The sequence below is a fragment of the Apodemus sylvaticus genome, chromosome 3 (genome assembly GCF_947179515.1).
Source record: "Apodemus sylvaticus chromosome 3, mApoSyl1.1, whole genome shotgun sequence".
Classification (NCBI taxonomy): domain Eukaryota; kingdom Metazoa; phylum Chordata; class Mammalia; order Rodentia; family Muridae; genus Apodemus; species Apodemus sylvaticus.
This window is the reverse complement of record NC_067474.1, coordinates 148,034,005-148,049,938: the sequence shown is the minus strand read 5'-3', so window position 1 is coordinate 148,049,938 and position 15,934 is coordinate 148,034,005. Positions and strand designations below refer to the sequence as shown.

At 54.4% G+C, this 15,934-nt stretch overlaps 1 protein-coding gene across 1 annotated transcript; it reads left to right on the top strand.

Annotated features, from left to right (window-relative positions):
• The first annotated feature begins 1,201 nt into the window (after positions 1 to 1,201).
• Selenon (selenoprotein N) lies at positions 1,202 to 14,976 on the top strand. Its single transcript, XM_052177710.1, has 12 exons — positions 1,202 to 1,453; positions 1,860 to 1,977; positions 4,614 to 4,747; positions 7,082 to 7,291; positions 7,488 to 7,612; positions 8,077 to 8,214; positions 9,588 to 9,669; positions 9,818 to 10,006; positions 10,566 to 10,671; positions 12,159 to 12,271; positions 12,360 to 12,461; positions 13,162 to 14,976. Exons 1-12 carry the CDS (start codon positions 1,265 to 1,267, stop codon positions 13,387 to 13,389), a joined length of 1,734 nt encoding a protein of 577 aa, XP_052033670.1. The 5' UTR covers positions 1,202 to 1,264; the 3' UTR covers positions 13,390 to 14,976.
• The last annotated feature ends 958 nt before the right edge of the window (positions 14,977 to 15,934 follow it).

Below are 15,934 nucleotides of genomic sequence, written 5' to 3'. Positions count from 1 at the left end.
AAACCTGCTCAGCCAGCCATGTTCTGTTCTGTATTATATAGTGGATTTATGAGTGTGTGTGTGTGTGTGTGTATACATATGTATGTGTATGTGAGTCTATGTGTTTGTACATATGTGTATGTATGTATATGTGTATATGAATGTGTATATATTTGAGTATGTATATATGTATATAAGTATGTGTGTATGTGAGTCCATGTGTGTATATGTATGTGTGTATGTGTATATGAGTCTATGTGTGTGTATATGTATGTGTGTATATGTATGTATGTATGTATGTGTATATGTGTATATGTATGTGTATGTGTGTGTATATGTGTGTGAGTCTGTGTGTATGTATGTGTGTATATATGTGTGCATGTGTGTGTATATGTGTGTATGTATATGTATATATGTTATGTATATATGTGTGTATATACATATATGTGTGTATATGGGTATTTGTGTGTATATGTGTGAGTCTATGTGTGTAAATATGTGTGTATATGTATGTATGTGTGTAAATATGTGTGTATATGTGTGTGTACATGTGTGTGTGTGTATTGTGTCGCTGTCAGGTCTCTTCCTCTATTATTCTCCCACTTATTTTTGAGCCAGGGTCTCTCACAGACCCTGGAGCTCAGCTCTCTGGCTAGGCTAGCTGGCCAAGTCCAGGGGTCTTCCTGCTCAACCTTCCTATTAACAAAGGATGTGTGGGCACAGCCGGCTTATTTAGCACCGGTGCTGGGGGTCAGCTTCTGTAACAACCCACTGTGTCCTCTCCCCAGTCCCCAGGAGTCCTTATTTTATATCATAATTTAACCGTATTTTAGATCATAATTTCAGCAGTATTCTTTGATTATGGCACACACATTTTGCAAAACTGAACTTTGGATGGAAGGGAGAGAGGGAGGGGAAGAGCCGTGTGCACAGGGATGAGGGTGATCATACTTGAAGGCTCAGAAGACACAAGACAGGAGGATCGTCGTTCAGGGTCAGCTTGGACAACACAGCAAAGTCCAGGCTAGCCTGAGCTACAGAGTGAAAGAATGTCTAAAAGAATTTATTTTATTATTATTCTTTTCTTTATTTTGGAAGGGGCGAGGTAGAGGGCCTGTGGGCCCGCCGAACAGGCGCTGTGCCCGGGGCCTCCCTCTTCCCCAGGCAGTGATGGGCCGGCAGTCCGCCCTGCTGACGCCCTCCCTCCCGGCTCCGCCCCGCGCCGCCCGCCCCGCGCCGTGCGATCCCGGTCCCCGCAGCGGCCCGGAGCCCTGGAGCCGCCGCCATGGGCCAGGCCCGCCCCGCCGCGCGCCGCCTGCACAGCCCGGACCCCGGCGCGCAGCCCGCGCCTCCCCGCCGCCGCGCCCGCGCCCTGGCGCTGCTCGGAGCCCTGCTGGCCGCCGCCGTCGCCGTCGCCGTCGCCGCTGCCCGGGCCTGCGCGCTCCTCACCGACGCCCAGGCGGCCGCGCGGCAGGTCGGAGGGGACAGGAGGGGGACAGTGGCTGCAGAAAGAGGCGCAGAGCAAAGCTCTACCCCGCCCCGGGGAAGGGGGGGAGGGGGGAGGCGGGGGGGGGGGGACAATGGCCAGGACTGGGTAAAAGTAGGACCGGGCCTTTGGGAGGGCGGGGAGGGAACTCGGAGTAGACAATGGATGAAGGCGTGGAGTGAAACTAGGACCAGCCGCGACTAAAAAGGGGACGAGGAACTCTGGGACTGTTGGGAGGTGATATTTGAGCAATTGGGCTGGCAAGTGTGGAGGGGACTCTGGAAGAGGGTGGCAGGAGCCGCTGTGTCCGGAAACTGCTGCCTGCTTCAGGGACTGGAATGGAGAGTTTGGGGCCCCGCAGTGATGCTCAGCCCAGCCTCTTCCTTCCCAACAGGAATCGGCCCTGAAGGTCCTGGGGACAGATGGCCTCTTTCTCTTTTCCTCGCTGGACACTGACCAGGATATGTACATCAGCGCAGAGGAATTCAAACCCATTGCAGAGAAACTGACAGGTACCAGAGAGGCTGGGCACTCAGGGGAAACCCAAAAGGACTTGGGCCCTACCCCTCACCACTTTCAGGCTGGTGGGTACATGCGTTGCCTTGGCACCCAAGCCCATTTCAGTGACTACCTCCCGGGCCACATCCTCAGCTTGAAGCACTTGGAAGAGGTTCAGCCTTTACACCTGTCACAGGCCTGTCAGATGAGGACACAGGCAGATTCACCCACTTGCCAGGCTGGAGGGCAGAGAGCCCCGTTAGACCTGCCCACCCGATTGCAGGGCCCTGCCCTGGCTCACAGGGTTAAGAATTCAGGAACTACCACGGTCAGTATGCAGATGGTAACCAACAGAGCCACAGCTGTTCCCACGGCTCTAAAGCCTAGGTTGTGTCATTCCTAGCCTGCTGCCAGCCAGGGCTGGCCAGGTGCAGTTGCTGATTTCCTGACGATAGAGGAGGATAATCTGAGTTTCGAATGAATGAATTAGAACGTGCCCGTCCCTCCCGTCCACGCTCTGTGTCAATGCACTTGTGAGCGTGGTGAGCTCTGTGCTCGTGTGCAGTGTGCCTGTGACAATCAGAGGACAGCCACGAGGAGCAGTGCCCAGGTGCCTTCCACCTTTTGTCTGAGGCAGAGTCTCTCGTTAGCCTGGATGCCAGGCTGGTGGCTAGCAAGTGGCCAGGGACCCTCTTGCCATGTGCGGGAAGTACCCTCAGAGGCCACAAGAGGGCATCAGATCCCCAGGAGCTAGAGTTACAGGCAGCTGGGAGCCACCATGTTGGAGCTGGGAATTAAACCTAGAAGAGCAGCCAGCGCTTCTAACCACTGAACCATTGCTCCGGCCCCATCTTTTACTTTTGCTTTTGAAACAGAGTCACACTAAGTTGCCCAAGCTGGCCTTAAGCTCACTCTAGAGTCCAGACTAGAATTTTGGGGGTTTTCCTGCCTTAAGCTTTCCAAGAAGCTGGGATTATAGGTCTGCACCACCGCATCAGGTTACTTTGTTTTGTTTTTGAGACATGCTGTCTACAACAACAGCAGAAAAGGCTACAGTCATCCAGACCCAAGTATTCTGAGGTTTGGTTTGGTTTGGTTTGGTTTGGTTTGGTTTGGTTTGGTATGGTTTGGTTTTTGGAGACAGGGTTTCTTTGTGTAGCCCTGGCTGTCCTGGGACTCACTCTGTAGACCAGGCTGGCCTTGAACTCAGAGATGTACCAGCTTTTGCCTCCTAAATGCTGAGATTAAAGGCGTGTGCTATTACCATCCAGCAGTCCGGTTATTCTTAACCACTAAAATCATTCAGTATGTAAGGCAAACTAATAATAACCCGGCATAGTCCTCTCTTCCTTTGACTGATGTTTCTGTATTGCTATTTTAAAATTTTGCTGGCCAGAAATGATGGTACACAGGAGGCAGAGATTGTACCACAAATTTAAGGCTAGCCCTATCTCCATACCAAGTTCCAGGCTAGCCTAAGAGTTTGTCTCAAATAAATAACAACAAGGTTTTACTGCATTGACTAACAGATAAAGAAATAAACAACAAAGATTGGGGGGGGGGGGCGCCTTTAATCCTGGCATTCAGGAGGTAGAGGCAGGTGGATCTCTGAGTTCAAGGCCAGTCTGGTCTACAGGTGAGTTCCAGGACAGCTAGGGCTACACAGAGAAACCCTGTCTGATGTAACAAAAATCATATAAAAATGTTTATTATCGTGTGTATGCATATGCCACAGCACACACCTGGAGGTCAGAGGGCAACTTTTGGAAGTTGTGACAGGCTCTTTTACTCCCAGAGCAGAGCGGTCTGGTGGACCCTCTCACCAGCCCCAAAGCGATCTTCTGACCGGGCTGCTGGGGACTGCTAACAGAAGGGGCCGTTTCCTGAGCCTAACCCCTGACAGTTCCACTCGGTAGGCAGAGCGGGCTCTGCGCAGCTGCAGTGTGGCCAGGCAGCCTGGGAACTTGTGATGACTCTGGCTGATAGGTGCCTCTGACGTGCCCCATTCAGCACGGCTAGTCACCACTGCACCAAGTGCCAGAAATGGGCTCTGTGCCTTCACCCGTCCTTGGGAGTCTGTAGGGCAGGGTAGGGTGGTGTGCGTCATTCCGTCACTGCTCTGGACGCCAGCTATTCTCCCCTTAACCCTGCATCGTGGCTCCGTCCGCATGGAGAATATGAGGAACTTTGCATCTCCCTACGGGAATGCTGAGAAATCAGCCAAACTTCTCAAGCAGGGAGTCCAAGCCAGCCAAAGATCAGGGCGAAGCCGCCGAGTCTCCGCCCACCATGCTCATCCGATGACGTCAGGCTATGGCTTGCTCTTCTTTTTGCTAAGCTGCCCTTGACCGCATCCCTCACAGCTGCCTAAGATCCCGAGGGGATCATAGCCGATCATGGATTCAGAATGACACAGCCCTGGCTTGGAGTCCTGCTTTGCCTAGTATGTGACAATGGGGAAGTGACATCATCTCCACTTATTTGTGAAATGGAGTTGCTAATGACATCATCCGCTCCTGGGGAAAGTAGACCACTGTGCATGGTGACTTAGTTATCAGCTCTGTCCCAAGCCTAGCTCCTTTGTCGTAGGCATCCTGAGTGGGGTTTGGGGTTCAAGGGCGGGGCCTCTCCAGCCACCTCTGTCTCATAGGCTCAGTTCCTGTGGCCAGCTACGAGGAAGAGGAGCTGCCCCATGACCCCAGCGAGGAGACTCTTACCATAGAAGCCCGGTTCCAGCCTCTGCTCACGGAGACTATGACCAAGAGCAAAGATGGCTTCCTAGGGGTGAGTAGGGCTGGGTAATGATGCAGAAGGGCCACTGATGACAAGACCTGTGCACACTTGCTCCAGAGGACAGGCCTGTGCCCTCCTCGGGCCTGTCAGCGTCCCTCACTGCATTCAAGAAAGCGAGCTTGCTTTCCAGTTTGGTCTGGTGTGGGAGGGAGCTGCAGAAGCCTCTTCCCTACCCAGGGAGAGCTGGGAGAGCTTCCTGGCAGGGGTGACAGCTGACAGACTGTCCCCAGGATGGGGGGCAGCTAGAGAGGGAGCCTGGGGGATGGGTACTTTCTGCCCATCTATTTCCTGGACCCGTGGCCACCTCCTGACTTGTGTCAGGTATTCTGTCAGATGCCCGTGACCTGTTGCGTGTTCAGCATGTGATGGGGATTGTGGGGGAGAACACACCCCTGAGGGAGAGCAGGGGGGAGGCGGGCAGGTGCTTGTGTTGCTTCTTCCTGCTCAAGGCCCTGAGGTCCCAGAGAGCCCATTGCAGGGTCATCCCCACTCCCCGCCCCCCCCACCCCATCCAGCTGTCACCTCTCCTACCGGGTCCTCTGGGTTTTCTTCCTATTTACTGGGTTGGCTTCCCACCTTCTTGCATACTGTTCCCTTGCCACAAGCAGCCGTCGCTCTGCGCCCAGCTAAACAAAGCGCTTCACTTATGGTCACACAAGGTGGCAGGCAGGTCATAGGGCAGGTGCGGCTGGCCCAAGGCCTCCGAGCAGCATGCTGCCTAAAGGGACCTGCAGAGGAGTCAGGTTCCTGAGGGTCTCTGTGCCCGACTTCTAGCTTTGGTTTGCAGAAGCCAAATGCCTCAGTGGGTTGACTGTGAAATTAGATTTGTGTTCTCCAGGCTGGAGAGAAAGGTGGGGGGGTGATTCAAGCAGACCAGTTCCTGGAGTGGGTAGAGGCAGGGGGATGGAGGTAGGGATGGGACTGGAGGACAGAGAGGAAGAAAGGGAGGGGTGTGGCTGTTGATGAAGTGTGGCACAGAGCAGGTGACTCAAGCTCCCTGCTGGGGACCAGTGCTTGGTGTGCTGTTGGCCCAAGTAGGGGCTGTGAGAAGAGAGATCGTAATGTCACTCGCAACACAAAGCAATGAGGTGAACAGGGCATGCCAGGGGCACTTCTGTAAGTGGACACACGGCTTTGGCCTTCTTGGGGAGATCAAGAATGGAGAAGGGATTGAAGGTGATGTCTCTGCCCGGTGATGTCCCTGCCCAGTGATGTCCGTGAGCGGTGATGTCCCTGAGTGGCAGAGGGCTCCCAGTAGGAGTGGTAGTGAGATAGAAACCAGAGGGACCAGTTCACTCAGGGACGTAGGGCAGTGTCTGGACCCCAGAACCCCTCCTCTGGCAATGCCCTGCAGGGTTGGCCAGCCTGTGAGCTGGACTAGCAAGATTCCTCTGGATGGGAGCTCCCTGGACCACTCCTCCTCCAGCCTCTCGCCAAGCCTGGCTCTTCTGGCACAGTGGGGGGGGGGGAGGGGAGGGAGGAGAGTGGGGGGGAGAGGGAGGGACCTGCTGCCCAGCAAGGAGTGGCAGTTTCTCAGTGGTCCGCATCCCTAAGGGGGTGGCACTCCCCTGTCCTGGAAATGATGCTTCAAAGAGGCACAGAACCCGCAGACAGCGTAGGCAGACAGGTGCTTATGATCCGTAAGGTCACAGGGAGGCTGTAATAAGGGGGCCGCCACCTTGCCTCTGAGCCCCAAGGCTTGTGTAGAGAGCCCTGCAGCTGCAGGCTAACCAGTTCTGCACACACACTCTCTTCAGCTGGAAGAGACAGCTGAGGGTCGGCCTTGCATGATGGGCTGAGTACGGTGTGGCAGGTGACTCGAGGCGGGGCCGTCTCTGGCGGGAGGTCTTCCTTCCGCGACTCTGGGTTTCTGCTCTTAACTCTGGACTCTTCTCGATTTTTCACTCTCCTCCTCCATCAGACTCCACAGCAAACCCAGAGCCTGGTCGGCTGGGGGTTAGGGGGACAGAAAACAGGACTGCCTAAGGGAGCCAGCAGCCTGGGCCAGGGCCTGGCACCTGGGACTGGTTGGAGGCTTATGCAGAGGCTGGGGGGTGGGGCCGTCACCCTGGTCTAGGCCAGGTCTCCAGCTGCACAGCTGCCCACCCTGAGTTTGCTGCCCTGGCCTGGGCTGGGCCTGGAAAGCCACTGCAGCCAGGGCAGGTTGTGTGTGAGGTGGGCCTCTCTCTAGCAGGACAGTGCTAAGCTTGTGTCCATCTCTGAGGCCTGACCTTCCCCATGCTCCCCCTCCTGCCCCAGCCTATGGTCTAGCTGGTCTTGAGGGACGTAGACAGGCCCTCCTAGAGCCTCGGCTTCCCGCCCCAGGTCTCCCGCCTCGCGCTGTCAGGCCTCCGCAACTGGACCACAGCAGCCTCGCCAAGCGCAGTGTTTGCCGCCCGCCACTTCCGGCCCTTCCTGCCACCTCCAGGTCAGGAGTTGGGCCAGCCCTGGTGGATTATTCCTGGCGAGCTGAGCGTCTTCACGGGCTATTTGTCCAACAACCGCTTCTACCCACCACCACCCAAGGGCAAGGAGGTAAGGACAGCACAGGGAGATGCGGGTTCCCCTGCAGCCATCTCAGGAGTGGCCCCTCCTATCTGAACCAGGCACTCTTCCCTGCCCCGCCCCCCCAGTCTCCCTCTCTCGGGCCTTTGGGTCCAGAGCTGACCTTGGCTTACAGATCCAGGCCCAGAGCCTGACACACCAGCTGGGATCTTCCTGCCGCCCCTAGGTCATCATCCACCGCCTTCTGAGTTTGTTCCACCCGCGCCCCTTCGTGAAGACCCGATTCGCCCCTCAGGGCACCGTGGCCTGCCTGACTGCCATCAGCGATTCTTACTACACTGTGATGTTCCGGTGAGTGTCACTGTGCTTGGAAGTGTAGGAGGCGACCAAGCCAGAGACCCCCAACTTTACCACCTCCCACCCACCCTTGGGCTTCAGCTCTGAGCCTCAGTTTCTTCCTCGGTGGGTGAGGGGAGTACTAACCTCCTTCAGAGGGCACACGATTTGGTGAGAGGTGTCTGGAACTTGCTTAGCCCTGAACTGGAGCTAGCCGGTGGCCAGGTGGTGTCATCCACACACAGGGCCAGGATATGGGATGTATACACACACACACACAATGTGGAGAAAGATGGCCAGAGAGGATTAGGGCAAGGCTTCTAAGGAAGGTGGCACAGAGCCTTCTAGAGGAGTGACATTTGCAGTATCTCCTGCCTTCTTCTCCTTGTCTCTGACCGCACAGGAGTCTGGCCACGGCTCCCTGGGCTCTGGGAGAGATTGGGGAGGGGTCCGGGCTTAGCAAGCTCCACTCCCACCAGGATCCACGCCGAGTTCCAGCTCAGCGAGCCTCCTGACTTCCCCTTCTGGTTCTCGCCGGGCCAGTTCACTGGCCATATCATCTTATCCAAAGATGCCACACACATCCGTGACTTCAGGCTGTTCGTGCCCAATCACAGGTAGGAGCTAGCCCTGGTCCAGCCTTGGCTCCTTTCTCCTGAGTTCTGCTGCTGCTCTTATTCTTAGGCTCAGAAATCAAGGGGCACAAAGACCCTTCAGTCTCCGCCCTTTCCCTCACTCCCCAGCGCCACCACTTGGGAGGGACTTGCTGACCAAGAAGAGGCAGCAGGAGACAGCTGAGTGGTCCTACCACAGATATCTCCAGACACTCGGCACTCCCTCCACCTCTATGGGAACCCAACACAGTTTGCAGAGCCAAGGTCCCAGGGCCAGGCAAGCCGGCTGTGGTCTGTGGGCCCCCAGCTGCCGCAGGCCCTCCCTAGACTTTCTCACATCCTCCCAAAGTAGTCTAGATAGACATGGAGCCTGGCCTGCTTGTGCCACCGAGGGGGGTCAGCAGCTGGGCAGGGCCCATGGGAGTCTAGGGAGGATTCCCAGAGGAGGTGACATCTAGTCAAAGCCCTTGGGGAGGGAAGGAAATAAAACAGGACTTGAGAGAAGGCAGTCATCACGGGGTCTTGGTGGCACTTCTGGGACAACTGCCATGTACCTCTTCTGGGTCAGCCCCATCAGCAGATCTGGGGACTAAGAGGTGGAGTGTAGGGGAGGGGTGACTTCAAGAGTCTTCCCTGATACAAGTAAACTTTAAGCAGGCCCGTGGAGGTCTTGTGCAAGAGCTGGGAGTTGGCTTATGTGGCTGTGAGGAAGGCCCTGGCCCTCTCTGGGCCTCAGTTTCCTCACTGTCCTGGATCAGGGGAAACAATGGTTGGGAAAGCCTGAACTTACCTAGAGTGGTTTCTCCCCCTCTCTAGAGAGGCAGAGCAGAGACATGATGGTATACCTACCCCCCTCGTGGGTTGAACCTAGTGCTAGGGCAGAAGCTGGCCTCAGTGTACCTGATTCAAGGACCAGATAACACAGAGGGTAGAGGACTAGCTAGGACTGTGTCTAAGTATCAGGCCGCAGGGATGCCTCTGAGGGCATTGAGTCACTGCGCAGAGACTATTGCTTGGCGGTCCTGGGGCTCCCCCATGTGGCAGATTTTCAGATTGCACTGACCAAGTCTGACTTCTGTCCTGTGCAGGTGAGAGCCAGCCAGGAGGTCCTTCCAGGGCCTCAGCACCAACTTGGTGCTGCCTTACTGCTGCCTCATTCTGTGCCCCACAGCGAGGCACTGCCCCTCTCTGCCACAAGGGCTCATGAGCAGTATATGGGTCGTGCTATGAGAGCCCCGTGCACTATCCAGGCCTGGCCCAGGCTCTGCTGTCAAAATCCCAGTGACCCTGTGGGGTCTGTGTTTTCAGCTGCTTGCGTTAAGCGAGATGGTACCTGGGCTTTGATGGTGACATTGTTTTTCCCTGGCCATCCTCAGGTCCCTGAATGTGGACATGGAGTGGCTGTACGGGGCCAGTGAGACCAGCAATATGGAGGTGGACATTGGCTACGTCCCCCAGGTGAACACTCAGGTGTCCCTACCCAGATCTAGTCAGCTACAAGGCCTTGCCCTGAGCCCCGTCTCCCCACTTCTGCAGAGTAGACCATTCCTGAAGGTTTCTTGGGGTCCCTCTCTGAGACACCCCTCACCACTGACTTCCGGCCCAGATGGAGCTGGAGGCTGTGGGCCCCTCGGTGCCCTCTGTGATCCTGGATGAGGACGGCAACATGATCGACAGCCGCCTGCCCTCAGGAGAACCCCTCCAGTTTGTGTTTGAGGAGATCAAGTGGCATCAGGAGCTGAGCTGGGAAGAAGCTGCCCGGCGCCTAGAGGTGGCCATGTACCCCTTCAAGAAGGTGAGGCTGGGTAAGACCAGAGTGAGACTCCGTGAGGCCAAGGCTGGGAGCTCCGGTCAGGCATGGCACTGTGCTGGAAGGTTGGGGCATGGGACTCCCTTCTGCCACTCTGAACTTGGAGAAGGATCACATGGTGCAGCCATGCCCCCTGCCCCAAACACATACACACACACACACATGCATACACCCACACACACACACACACACAGATGTACACACACATATGCACACATATGCACACACATGTATACATATACACACATGCACACATATGTCCACACACATATGTACACATACACACATGCATACACATACATACACACATGCACACATATACACACATGCATACATATACACACATGCATATACACATACATGCACACACATACACATATACACATACATGCACACACATGCACATATAACACATACATATACACATACATGCACACACACATACACACACACATACACACACACACAGATAAATGCACACTTGACCGGCACAACCACAAACGACCCCAGCCACTCAGTAGTTTCTATCTTGGTTTGACCACAGGTCAACTACCTGCCGTTCACGGAGGCCTTTGACAGAGCCAAGGCTGAGAACAAACTTGTTCATTCCATCTTGCTGTGGGGGGCCCTGGATGACCAGTCTTGCTGAGGTGAGGAATTTCATACCCTATGGATGGGTCACAAGAGGCTCTGAGACAAACAGGACTTGGAGTCTTGAGGACTTGGGCCACCGAGGTCCCAGGGAAGCCTACAGTACTTGGGTGAGCCTAGAAGACGATGCCAAAGTGTAGGAAAAATGTCAGGCAGATGTGTTCATGTTTGGTCATTTTAATCTAGTGACCTTGACCCAAACAACATCCTTGCCCTGAGTCTCAGTTTTCTCAACCATGAAATGGGCAGAGCACACCAGGCGTGGCATTGGGTGTCAGCATATCTTGTACTGTGTAAGGTCTACGTGTGAGAGGGGAAACAGCGCCAGAAGCTGGGCTTGGGTTTCTTATCCAGAATGTTCACCAAAGGCCTTCTGGAAACTTCTCTGGGTATCCAACGGTGAGCGCGAGGATGAGCTAAGCAATGCCACGCCCTCACCTGGTCCCCCAGCCAATACGGGTACTGCAGTAGCTGCGCGGCATCCCTGAGTGACATAGCTGCAGATGCAGCGCAGGGAGAGGCGAGCAGGGCCAAGTGGGCCAGCGGAAGTGAAGGGAGGGGCGGAGGGGAGCTGGGAGGCTGCTTGGAGAGAGTGACATTTAAATGAGACATGGAGAGTCCCATGACAGGAGGAGGAGGGTTTGAGTGGAAGTGCCTGTGTAAAGGCCCGGAGACTGAGAACTAAGTGGGATAAAGAATCTGTCACTGGGACTGGAGAGATGGCTCAGCAGTTAAGAGCACTGACTGCTCTTCCAGAGGTCCTGAGTTCAAATCCTAGCAACCACATGGTGGCTCACGACCATCTGTAATGAGATCTGATGCCCTCTTCTGGTGTGTCTGAAAACAGCTACAGTGTACTCATACATAAAATAAAGAAATAGTTCAATAAATAAATAAATAAATAAATAAATAAAAGAGGACCTGGGTTCAATTCCCAGCAACCACATGGAGGCTCACAACTGGTTGTAATTCCCAGTTCCAGGGGATCTGCTGTCCCTCATACAGCCATACATGCAGGCAAAACACCAATGCACACAAAAAAATATGAGTCTTTAAAAAAATAGAAAAGAAAAAGAGAGAGAGAATCAGTCAGTCACTGTGGGCAGGCTCTGGGCTAGCCCATGCCACACAACTCAGCATGTCACTATGTCACCAGTGCCGCCGCCTCCTTCATTCAGTGTCTTCTCCTTGGGAGTCCATTCTTGGCTTTCCATTTCTTGAGATAGGTTCTCACTCTGTAGTCCAAACTAGCCTATAACTCGATCACTGTGTACCCCAGGTTGGGCCTGAATTTGTGGTAATCCTCCTGCCTTAGCTTCCTGAGTGTCAGGATACAGCTGCGTGCCACCTCTCCTGGCTTCTGTCTACTCTTTCAACCTGTTCCTTCATCTGGGTGTGGAGACATTCTGAAACCCCACAGAATTTACCTAAACCGAGTAAATTGCTGTAAAATGAGGGCTACTCACCCTTGGCCTTACCCTGACAGGTTCCGGGCGGACTCTCCGGGAGACCGTCCTGGAAAGCCCGCCCGTACTCACTCTTCTCAATGAGAGCTTCATCAGCACCTGGTCCCTGGTAAAGGAGCTGGAAGACCTGCAGGTGAGCCTGGGATCCAGGGGAGCGGCCTGTGGGCCCCCCCCCAGACGGCACTGGGCCCAGGTACCAGGGAGCGTCCTTGTCGCCACAGGTCCAGCAGGAGAACACGCTCCACAGGCAGCTGGCAGGCCTGCACCTGGAGAAGTACAGCTTTCCTGTGGAGATGATGATCTGCCTGCCCAATGGCACTGTGGTAGGTCCCCAGCGGGTGGTGGTCTCCGTCACTGCCGCTGCATCCTGAGCGGACTTCAGGGGTGCTTTGGGGAGGGTACAGCAGCAGAGCCAAACATGTCCCCCAGTGAATCTTGTCAGTTCAGTGGACAAAGCATGGCCCCAGGAACGGCTCCCTGGGCCACGTGAGCCAGGGAAGGAGATTACAGAGCAATCGAGGGCCTTGCCTGAGCCATGGTTCCCCTTTTCTGTGGGGGCTGCTTAGGGGGCCTGGCATCAGGTCGCAGCAGTTTTTAAAAACATACCCATTTTAAGACTGGTAGAGTAAGGCCCCCCCACTCGGAACAGCTGCCCCATCTTTGGTCTCCGTTTTGCCAGAGTGGGAGGGCCTACAGGAGGAGAGTGAGCTAGCCAGGAGATAGCTGGGCTGGGTGGGAGAGGAAACACAGTATGCTCGAAGCGTCTGCTGGTCCAGGCTCTGGTGAGAAAAATCTTTGGCAGTATTAGGGAGTCAGGGAGTAAAGGCCTAGATTCCTGGTTCCTACCCCGGGAGCTGATGAAAAGGGAACGGTCTAGCCTGGGCATCTCTAGCCAGGACATGCTCAGTGTGATAGCCTGTCTGTTCTCACCCCACAGTGAAGCTGGTGGGGGCTGAGCTGGCCTGGGAAGATGTGGCCTGTGGTCTCCCCAGTTCTTTTCACCCATGTCCTTCCTTCCTCTAGGTCCACCACATCAACGCTAACTACTTCCTGGACATCACCTCCGTGAGGCCTGAAGACATGGAGAAGAACAACGTCTTCAGCTTCTCCTCCACCTTCGAGGACCCGTCCACAGCGACCTACATGCAGTTCCTGAGGGAGGGACTCCGGCGGGGCCTGCCCCTCCTCCAGCCTAGTCCTAGAGAACCTGGGCCTGGTGAACACCCGGCAGACAGAGTCCATGCGCCTTAGAGCCACAGTGTCCTGAGTCCATTTCAGACTGGAAGTGGTCCCCACCTCATTCATCTCACTCCAAGGGCTTCAAGTCCCCCAAAAAGGGGCCTGGGGAGACCTCCATGGACTTCCCAGCCGTGATGGAGTTGAGGACCCCGGTGTGAATAAGGAGTGGGCTGGATAGGTAGACGCCCCTTCTTTCTAGGCTCTCCTTTCCAGCCAAAGGAATCAAAAGAGCTAGGCCTGGGGGACCAGCCTATGCCTGCTTGGAGCCCTCTACGCGGGCCATCATCTAGGTAGCCTTCTGTGCACAGCGCCCCCAACTGGGCTCATTGTCACCTGGAGACAGCCGCCTGGCACCTGTGCTCAGAGCCCTTTGACAGAATGTAGACCACCTTGTCGCACTTCAGCCCATTGACCTGACCCCGGCCCAGGCCTGTGTGGGGAGCTGAAGATATTCACCATGAAGTAGGTTGCAATAGGTTCCTGACCCCTGTCTCATAGACATGTGTCCCAGTCAGAGAGCGCAGTCGCGCAGTCTCTTATACCAGCACTGTCTAGGTCAGCCCAGGGTACTGTCGGTCAACTGATTGACCGCTGGATGGCCACCAGTTCCCATTGGCTACTTTTGGGGACTTGGTGAACATCTTGAACTGCTGACCACGGCCAGTCTTTTTTTTATGCATACAGAAGAGTGTTTTTATAAGAACTTTCTCACAGCTTATATTTTTGAAAACTCTGAATGCTGAGGAGAAAGAAGGGGGGCAGGGGCTTCCCCCGGCAGCAGCCGCATGATGGCTGGGTCTGAAATCCCAAGTGGATCCAGCCTGATGTCCTCGCAGCTGCACATGGGGAACAATCCCTTCTTCCTTCTCTTCCAACTTTTTACAAGCAGCCATGGTTCAGTAGTTCCCAACCCTGCCCTGTGTTCCACACTCCCAAGAACCGCCTTGAACTCAGTAAGTCAGAGCCTTCGCGACATCAGCCAGGTCCCTGTGTGCCGTTTCTTTCCCTGGCCTCACCAGGGCCTCGGGCTTCACCCATGCAGAGGAAGGTGTGTAGACTTTCCCCGAGTCCTGTTCCCCAGCCTGCCCCTGGGGTCACCACATGGAGCCCCCTTTACCCTCTTTGGCTCCCAAGAGCCTTGTCCCTCGGGTGCCCTGTGAAGATCCCATACATTTTCTCATAACAAACTATGAATTGGCAAATCGCCCCCCATTGGAAGACATTGGAGTCTTAGGGAAGCAAAGTGACTTCCTCGGGTCACTCAGAGGGCCAGAGCTGTGATCTAAACCCACATGACTCTAAAAGCTATGTCTGTTTTGGGGATGCCCTGGCTCATTTTCCCCTCTGGTGGGAAGGGAATCCTTTTAAACCATGTCTTCTGATCAGACTAAACAGCAGGTGTCGATAGCTCTGCCAGGTTCTCTGAGCAGTCCTTTGGGAAGGACTGATTGCTGGGGCTTTCTGGGGCTTCATCAGACGCCTCTGCGCATCTCCAGCTGCTGTCCTATCGCCCCTCTGCCTTTGTTTCCCCATGCCCAGCATGTCCTGTAATAAAACCGGAGAGCCTAAGGTACCTTAGTGCTTTTCCTTCGAGAAGGATGTCTGGTTTTGTCCTTCCATGGTTGGGCCTACTGGGAGATGGCCAAGGATGGGCACATTTGAGCTGGGACGCTTTGGAGCCTTATTTGTCAACAGAGCTTGAGAGACTTGTCTGTAGTAGACAGAATGAGAAACTACAGTAGAGAATCCGGAAGTTTGTGTTGAGAATGATCCTGATGTTGAACCCGTTAGAAGCCGAGCAAGCATATGGCAGGCTTTAGATAATTATGGGAGGAAATGTGCCTGTAGGGGTGGTGGGATGGCTCACTGTGTAACGGTGTTTGCTACCCAGACAACCTGAGTTCAGGCCCTGAATTCCCCATGGTAGAGAGATGCAATTCCTGATTATCTTTTGACCACCTCATAGTTATCATAAGGCACACACAGCAGTGTGTGTGTGTGTGTGTGTGTGTGTGAGGATGGAGAACACCTGTAAAAGAAGGTTGAGACAGAAGTTAAGGAAAACTGCAGAGCCACACTGCAGAGCCATCCAGCCTTTTGTTCCCAAATCGTTTTCACTGGCACGGAGAGGTCAAGCCAGTTTCCAGGCTAAGGCTTGATCATAACCACTTATAGATCCTATGGGCACCACTGCAAAATGAAGTACAAGAAAAACATAAGAATCGTTTAAATGGCCAGTGCCACACAGTGGTGGCTTTGTCACTGATACACTGTGTGTCTGACAGGGATACCCAACAATCAAAGAGCTGAGAAATTCCAGCTATCTAGAACTTGGCCTGTGCCCTATTTGTTTTTGTTGTTGTTGTTTTTAAGATTTATTTATTATTATATGTAAGTACACTGTTGCTGTCTTCAGACACCCCAGAAGAGGGCATCAGATCTCATTACAGATGGTTGTGAGCCACCATGTGGTTGCTGGGACTTGAACTCAGGACCTTCAGAAGAGCAGTCAGTGCTCTTAACCGCTGAGCCATCTCTCCAGACCCAGTGCCCTATT